We start from the raw sequence: 8,934 nt of genomic DNA on the forward strand, positions 1-8,934 counted from the left end.
ACACAGTGGAACTGAGGATCAGCCCCTTGTGGGGCTTCCTTAAACACATCCCTTCTTTCCCCACAAGTTTTCGTCATTCCATTCTATTTCCCTTTCTAGTAACGAAGTGATAGGGCCACTATTTATTTATTTGTTAACTGACCCTTCAGCTGCGCAATCTCTTCCACAGGAGCAGAGACCATGTCTCCTTTGTCCAACAGTGTATCCACATGGTCTATGGGCCTGATATTGAGCCAGTCATTACATACTGGTTGAAGGAATGAATGGAGCAAGCCTGACATTTTAGAGAAGAAGCAGAGAACAGTAAGGAATGTTGCTGCAAAGACATCGATTTCCAGCCCCAGGAGGAAGATGTGCATTATGGAGGTGCAACAGCCTCCTGGGAATAAGGCAACTATTACAGCCTTAAAGGGAACAGAGAGAATGTGCAGGGGCTTCCTGGGACAAGGCAGAGAGCCTGCTGAGAGACTGGAGGGACAGGTTGGAGAGACAAGCTATATCTCACAACATAATATTGAATAGGAAAAGTAAAAGTGCGGTTCTCTGCCTTGCTTTTAGTTTTGTTTTAATTTTTTTTTTTTGAGACGTAGTCTTGTTCTGTTGCCCAGACTGGAGTGCAGTGGCATGATCTTGGTTCACTGCAATCTCTGCCTCCTGGTTCAAGGGATTCTCCTGCCTCAGCCTCCCGAGTAGCTGGGATTTCAGGTGTGTGCCACCATGCCTGGCTAATTTTTGTATTTTTAGTAGAGACGGGGTTTTGCCATGCTGCTCAGGCTGGTCTTGAACTCCTAACCTCAGGTGATTTGCCCACCTCAGCCTCCCAAAGTACTGGAAATACAGGCCTGAGCCACTGTACCCGGCTGTGCCTTGCTTTTAAAAAGTCAACCTCACAAGCACAATCTGGAGAGATGCAGTTTAACTGAATATCATAGGTAAAGGAAAAAAAAAAAAAAAACTAAACAAAAAAACAAAAAACATTCACAAGACTTTGAGATCTTGGTAAACTGTAAGCTCAAAATGAGTGACAGATGTGCCATGACCACTAAAATTCTTATGTTGAGGTAGGCGTCATTGATCAGTTCTCGTCTTCAGTGATGCCAATGACAAGCTTGCTTTGCTCCAGGCTGTTAGACTGTTGTGTGATTTTCCCTTCTGAATGCTACACTTTAACAGGTATACAGGTAAACTGAAGTGCATTCAGAACAGAGGCCCGCAGGACGATACAGATACTTGTCAGTAAATTATAGAAGGCACAGTTAAAGGAACTGGGGCTATTTGGCTTGGAGAAGGAAAGCCTCAACAGAGACCCAATAGCTGTCTCCGAGTATCTAAGGGGCTGTCAGGAGAAGAGGCTTTAGTCTAGTTCAGAATGACCTTGAGGGTATAGCTAGGACTAATAGGCATACTGCAGCTCAATACAAGTGAGAGCTTTCGAGTCATCAGAGCTATGTGGAGATGGGGGGGATGCCTCAGCACAAGGAACAACCTGTCAACTTGAGCGCTCAAGTCCATGCAGCGTGTCTTGGCGTGCAGTGAGGCGGGACCTGGCACCAAGGGCTGCACTGGACACCAGACTAGCTGACTCCTAAACCCTTTCTAAAGCTGAAATCCTGCCTTCAGCTTCCATGTTTATTACGAGAATTAATGGGGATTAGTTATATGAAAGTGCTTTGTAAACTCTAGAGTGTTCTACATATATAAAGGGTTATTACTACTTTTTCATTACCTTGGAGTACTTCAATTATATCCTGATTGCCATTGTCTCTACTTATCCCTTAGTTACCTTCAACCTCATAAAATGCCTAAATTATAGATGCGAAATGTAATATTATGACTATGATTCAAAATTTCAAAATGTTTCACAAATAACAAATGGTTTTTCATCTTTTACTAATAAGGGGCAGGTCCTATATTCAGTTTGCTTCTCATGGTTCTTTTTCTATGGTTTCAAGGAATGGAGTGGCTAAGGTCTTCTGGATCACCTTATGGGGAAGAAGTCATTAATATCAATAGCACCCTCACAAAAATCTGTGTAACAAAAATATCTCTACATTAATAAGCAACACACAAATAATACATGAATAAATAACCAATACACAATACATTGATAAGTAAACCTGAGTCTACTCTGATAGAATGTGACTTCTGTCCTTTACTCAGTGTCTTCTGGTGGCCCATCAATTCTCAGGCAATCAGAAGGTCTGTTATTTGGTGGCATAGGCGAACTTGTCACAAGGTATTATGACTTGGAAAAATTAATTGCCAGATAAATAAAAGCCCCAATTCCATTTAGGTGTTCAAAGTATTTTCTGCACCCAACTCCAGTATCATTTCTAATGAAAGTAACAACTTGACAACTTTGAAATATCATCTCCTTTCATTTTCTTTCCAGTTTTTTCTCCCTTCCATTTTTTTTTTTTTGTTGTTGTTCACCGGAGGACTTAACAGAGAGTGACACAACACAGGCGGGCTGAGAGAAGGAAACTAGGAAAACCAGGAGAGAGCAAACTGGATACAGACTCTCCTAAAAGTACAGTTAACTCCGTGACAAAGCAGCCCTCACGCCAATGTGTTCTCTAAACTGTTTATGTGTTTTATTATTTGACTGATTGAAACCCAGAGCAAACAAGGGATCCAGAGGCTGGAATTTACATAGAACATGGGAGAAGGTAAGGCTCAGATGAGGAGAAATACCAAGAAGTTTTGACATACTTCTCTTTTTGATGCCATGGATCACTGGGAAGAAAATATTTTTTGAAAGAAGCTATTAGTTTCTGCCCTGTATTCAGTCTGACACCTTTTATGTGTTTATATTCCATGAGGGAGGCTTTTTAATGTAGATAGTATTTCTTCACATGACAATGACACCTATGAAGAAAAATCTACTCTATACTTTCCTATATTGTGATTATAATGCTCTAATTACAAACATTCAGGGAAAGGACATGGTGGCTCATGCCTGTAATCGCAGCACTTTGGGAGGCCAAGATGGGAGGATTGCTGGAGGCCAGAAGTTTGATACCAGCCTGGACAACATGGCAAGACCCCATATCTACAAAAATTTAAAAATCAGCTGGGTGTGGCGGTGTCTGCATATAGTCTCAGCTACTGAGGAGATGAGACTGAGGCAGCAAGATCTCTTGAGTCCAGGAGTTTGAGGCTGTAATGAACTGTGATGGTGCCAGGGTATTCCACCTGGGGTGACAGAGTGAGACCCAGTCTCTAAAAGAAAAAAAAAAAGTCAGGAGTGGGCAGGAATAAATAGAGTCACAAATCATTGGCTAATCTCTTATGCAACTCTTCTGAACTCCCCAATCCATCTCTGTAGAAAGCTTGCTGAAAAATAAGACAATGGGGCCTGTATTGAACAAGCCACTTTACTGTATGGTTTGCCTCACATTAATCTAAGCTTGAAGGATAAGCTCTGGATGGGATACTTGGCCATCAGTAGACCTAATGGAGGCCTGTTAGTGTTTGGTAAAGGTTCATGCCTTATAAGCACTAGAAGGAAATGCATGGCCAGCTGAGTGTAAGTATTCAATGTGTTCAATATGAATATGGCTACACCAAAGCAGACACAAGTTAAATAAAGATATTCTCCTCATGGAGCAGAGGATGAATCTTGAAGAAGCATGGGCTTCAACAATGACAAGTCCTCTGGGGACAAAGTAAAGACATACCTTGATTTCCATAGCTGGTGTCTATTGCAGACCCATCCCATGAATCCACAGCACTGTCCACACTGGGCACTGTGGAAGGGTACATGTCAGACAGCTTGCCTGGCTTCTGTGCTGGTGAGGAGTCCTCCTCCACATCCCCCAGGTCACTCAAATGGCTAGAAATGGGGAACTTCTTGGGGCTCGATGCTGACTGGGCTTTATAGACAGGAAAGGAGTTTAAGTATCAGAGTAAATTTAAATAAAAATATACCAAAATACTCTGTTGCTGGAGATTCGTTTCCCTAGAATCACACACAGACACTAGCACATTCTTTCAAGGAAGAAAATGCACTGGAAATCCTTAATTGTGGCTTTCAACTCACTACTCACCATCTGTCTGTTTCTTAATTTTCAAGGTGACAGTTTCTCCTGCCATCTGTAACAAATGGATGGCTTCACTCAGAGGCTTCCCTTTCAAGCTGCTGCTATTGATGGCTAGGATTCGGTCTCCTATGTGGATTGCACCAGTTCTGAAACACCAAATAGTAATAGGAGAGGTAGAAATAATCCCTGTGTGGTACTGAATAAAAATTCCCTGACATACCTTATACATTCATCATAATAAAGACTTGGCAAGGATCTCCAGAAGTCCCTCTTGCTTTCCTCTGGGAAATGTTATAAGATAACTGCATATGTTGTGGATTACTTTTTAGTTTCCAAAAACATTTTAAAAATTGTTTTAATTAGTTATTAAAATGAACTTGTGTGCTTTTTCAATTCCAAGAAAGCTGAGTCATGGGGTAAGTCCCCTAAAAATCCAAATCCAAATGTAGTGGATAGCATGGAGCATCCTTTCTTTCTGCAGATTTTTTTTTTTTTTTTTTTTTTTTTTTTTTTTTGAGATGGAGTCCCACTCTATCACTCAGGCTGGAGTCCAGTGGCACGATCTCATCTCACTGCAACTTCCGCCTCCCGGGTTCAAGCAATTCTCCAGCCTCAGCCTCCCAAGTAGCTGGGATTACAGGCATGCACCACCATGCCCAGCCAATTTTTGTATTTTTAGTAGAGATGAGGTTTCACGACGTTGGCCAGGCTGGTCTTGAACTCCTGACCTCGTGATCCATCCGCCTCATGATCCATCCGCCTCGGCCTCCGAAAGTGCTGGGATTACAGGTGTGAGCCACCACACCCAGCCTGTATGAGCTAATTTCTAAGGTACACTGCAGCTCCAACATTCTGCAATGCTGTGTCTCTATTTTGCTAACCACTGTTTTTAGTTGTTAGCAGGAACAATGTATTTGTGTATTCCTGAGCTAGGTTGGAAAGGCAGATCTGGAGGACAGATTTGCCTGTAGGGTTTGTCATATGTCTGACAACACATCTCAGAAAGAAATGCAGTTTAGCAGAGGGTGGGAAGTGGGTGTGTGTGTATACATCATTGCCAAAGGAAAAAATGGACATTCCAGATTTTAAGACATTATTAAAATGGGTCACTACACTTTGTTCCCATAATCCTTGAAGATGATGTCTGTATCACCCTCTTCTGAAAACACAGCAGCTAAGTGCAGCACCTGTCAGGTAACAGAGGCTCAGCAAGTGTTTGCTGAATGAAATTGGACAAGCCATTCAACCTCCCTGAACTTTAGTTTCCTCCTCTGAAAATGGACACAATACAAACCCATCTTCAGTCAATTGTGGTCAGTTTATACGTTTCAGAGAGCAGTATCAATGCTAAGCCCATGACACATTTTACCGCCTGGAAGATGCCCCTCAGAGTCAAGTCGGAGCTCTGCCTGAGAGTTCTCAAGCTCTAAGATCAATCCTTTGTGCAGATTTTTAAAAGCCAACAGATAACCACAGAGACAGGAGCATGTTTTTATGTGGTTGTGAGGAAGGAAGCCCATCTCAGACACAGGTAATTATAACAGTTACTTCAAATTTTACCTTTCAGCTAATCCCCCTTTAGTGAGGCTTGAAATGATTATAGGATCAAACGGCTCTTCAGTTCCTGAAATTGTGATGCCAAGGGGCCCCCCATAGCGTTTCAGCTCCACGGTGTAAATAATTGCTCCGGAACTTTCTTGCTCATCTGCAATAAATGCCAAGGAATCATAATTGATTTCTTTGGAAAAGGCAAAAGAGTAAGACACATAGATTCACACATAAAGTAGGAATTCAAAACATCCTCGTCGAAGTATCATGTCTCAGAAAATAATTATTTTGGGGAACAGCATTTCCTTAGTAGGATCTTACATTCAAATACAGAGATATAGTCATTGTCAGTGCCAGGGGAGAGGAACACTGCCTAATGACTTATGTTTTAAATGTGTGAGATCTGCCTAACTGGGGCTGCAGGACCTTTCAACTGTGTCCATGTCTAGGACAATGCTTACCTAGCATTTGGTAAGTGTGCAGTAAATACCTGTGAAATAAACATATGGCTGAGGAGGCATTATAATTTGAGAGGAGAGAGTGACCAGTAACAAAGAAGACATCGGGTCATGCTGTTTCCATTTTAAGCTTTACATGCAAGCTAATTTTTGATATAGAAACGTGGATTTTGCTAAGGGTTGGAACAAATGATAACATGTATATGGTTAAGTGGAACTTAGATAAGTAAACTTGAAGACAACAGTAAGAAATCTAGAATCTCTTACATATCATTCCACTTACCATCTTCTAATGTGAGTCCTATCAGTGAATTACAGATATTAAAGTGGAAGTTTCAATGATCATCTCTCCTCTTTCAATGGAGTAAAAGCAGTTGTAAACTATGTTTCAATAGCATAGACCAGGCTGCCACGCTGTCATAAACTAATTTTGGCTATTTAACATTATTATAGTGGAAGACACTTGTGAATGTGCTCTGCCTAAAGCACTGGCCAGAAAGATATCATGGGCCACCTTCAACAGGGTAGGTATTGTGATGGTGTCAGGCTTGCAAATAAGAAGTCTCAGAATTCAAAGGTTTTATTTGCTTCTGACATGCTTAAAGTTCTTGGGCATTTCTTGTTTTATTCCTTGGGCCTGGGAGCTGTGAATGGTTAAGGAACTGTTTCATTTCTGCACCTGAGGATACAATGAAATGGTTCAGTGGCTACTTTAACGAAACAGTAAGCTTTTACAGTCAGACTACATCCTAGTGAAGTATTAACAAGGCCACATTTTTGCAGTGAGCAGCTGTTCATTTACGATATGAAACACTAAAATAAGGAGGAAAAGCAAGGCTTGAGTTAACAATTCAATTAATTGTGTTTTCAGTGAAGAATTAGGATGAATATAAAATGAAGGGTCTATCGAGTCATGTGGGAAGCAATGTGTCCTCTCTTGCCAGCACTTACTTCACTTCTGGCCATAGATTGGGAGTTTTGAATGCAGCCACTACCTCCACTTTCTGAGTGCTCTACTCAACATATTTGCTCCACACATTCAGAACTAAAGACCATCCACCACACACTGCAATGCTTAAGTCAACATTTTAGGGCACAAAATCTCCAACATTGGGATCAAATTTACATTAGCAGCTGAGAAGCTCCCATATCAAGCCTATAACAGGTCTATTTGCTGGTTCACAAGTTTCTTCTGGGCTGATGCTGAAGTTGTGGCCAATAGGTTGGTGATTATCTGCTAAGGGCTCCGGAGAGAAGCATCAAGATAGAGGGTAACCGAATAACGGGCAGAAGTCAAAAGTCTAAATTTTCCTGCAGTACGATGTTTTGTCACCTTTCAGGGCTGGCTTTGACCTAAATGAACAGAGCACTATTGGATAGATTGCATGTACTTTGCAGCCCTCATCGTCAACTATATTCTGGATGAAATTCTGAATGAGTCATTTGATTAGTAATCCCTGGCAAAGTTAAACATTAGTTACTGCTGGACACTTTGTGTGGGCCATTCAGTGGAGGTGTGTATGCCATAGGAAAGACCTTGACCCCTTACTGCTCTCTGTGTAAGGCAAGCATGAGCAGAAACTTGTCAATGGGTGCCAAGCATTTTGGGTTGGAGCATCTGCTCTTTATGGGTTTTGGGGAGAAGGACGCTTGCCCAGGACCTGGAGACCCAAGAACTAGTGGGAGTATCCATGGAAACCACACTTCAGATGAAAACAAAAAGTGGTCCATGGGAAGCGGAGTTGGGGGTAGCGCCATTCACTGGGAGAAGGCGGGCACCTGGTTCTATTCAGCTCATTCTGCAGGCAACCCAGAGTGAGTATTCCATGTTATTTTTCGACAATGTAACTTGCGACACAAAGATGACAAAATACCAGAGATGAAGTAAATGGCTTTAAGATAGTCTGTTTCAGGTTGCCTTATTTAGGGACATTTTTTTATTGGCATCTGAGTCCTCACTGACTAGAAGGCAATTGTTAGGGCATCCAATGAGTTTAGATAGTGATGGAGATGCGAATCTAGGAAATGGTACATCTTAACAAGAAGGACACATTCTTGTGATTACATTGGGGTGGAAACAGGATGATGTGATGCTCTATTTAAATTATGACAGAAACGGAAGCTGATTTATGTTTTCTTTAACAAATAAATTGCCAGAAACACAAAAGAGAAAGGAGATTTGGCTGGGCGTTGTGGCTCATGCCTGTAATCCCAGCGCTTTGGGAGGCCAAGGCAGTGGACCACCTGAGGTCAGCAGTTCAAGACCAGCCTGGCCAACATGATGAATCCCCGTCTTTACTGAAAATACAAAAATTAGCCAGTCGTGGTGCCTTGCGCCTGTAGTCCCAGCTACTTGGGAGGCTGAAGCAGGAGAATTGCTTGACCCAGGAAGTGGAAGTTGCAGTGAGCTGAGATCATGTCACTGCTCTCCAGCCTGGGTGATGAAGCAAGTTTCTCAAAAAAAGAAAGAAAGAAAAGAAAAGAAAAAAAAAAGAAAGAGAAAGAAAGAAAAAAGGGAGATTTAAGAGATATTACAACCAAAAGCAATGAGTAGATCATTTGGGATTCTAATTAAAACCAACTGTTATAAAAAGGTATCTATTGGCCTGGCACAGTGGCTCATGGCTGTAATCCCAGCACTTTGGGAGGCCAAAGTAGGTGGATCACCTTAGGTCAGGAGTTTGAGACCAGCCTGTCCAACATGTCAAAATCCCCTCTCTACTAAAAATACAAAAATTAGCTGGGTGTGGTGGCATGTGCTGTAGTCCCACCTGCTCAGGAGGCTAAGGCAGGAGAATCAATTAAGCCTGGGAAGTGGAGGTTGCAGTGAGCTGAGATTGTGCCACTGCACTCCAGGCTGAGTGACACAGCAAGGCTCACTCTAA

At 42.0% G+C, this 8,934-nt stretch overlaps 1 protein-coding gene across 4 annotated transcripts in view; it reads right to left on the reverse strand.

Annotated features, from left to right (window-relative positions):
* The window catches only part of GRIP1 (glutamate receptor interacting protein 1), a 325,602-nt gene that overhangs the window by 43,069 nt on the left and 273,599 nt on the right, over positions 1 to 8,934 (reverse strand). For all 4 annotated transcript variants that reach the window (XM_031936348.1, XM_023225078.1, XM_023225077.2 and 1 more), the window contains 3 exons: positions 5,604 to 5,748; positions 4,050 to 4,189; positions 3,681 to 3,875 (listed from right to left, as the gene is read on the reverse strand). In XM_031936348.1, the coding sequence (XP_031792208.1) occupies positions 3,681 to 3,875; positions 4,050 to 4,189; positions 5,604 to 5,748 (480 nt within the window). The remainder of the gene's footprint in view (positions 1 to 3,680; positions 3,876 to 4,049; positions 4,190 to 5,603; positions 5,749 to 8,934) is intronic.

Source organism: Piliocolobus tephrosceles, chromosome 10 (assembly GCF_002776525.5).
Source record: "Piliocolobus tephrosceles isolate RC106 chromosome 10, ASM277652v3, whole genome shotgun sequence".
NCBI lineage: Eukaryota > Metazoa > Chordata > Mammalia > Primates > Cercopithecidae > Piliocolobus > Piliocolobus tephrosceles.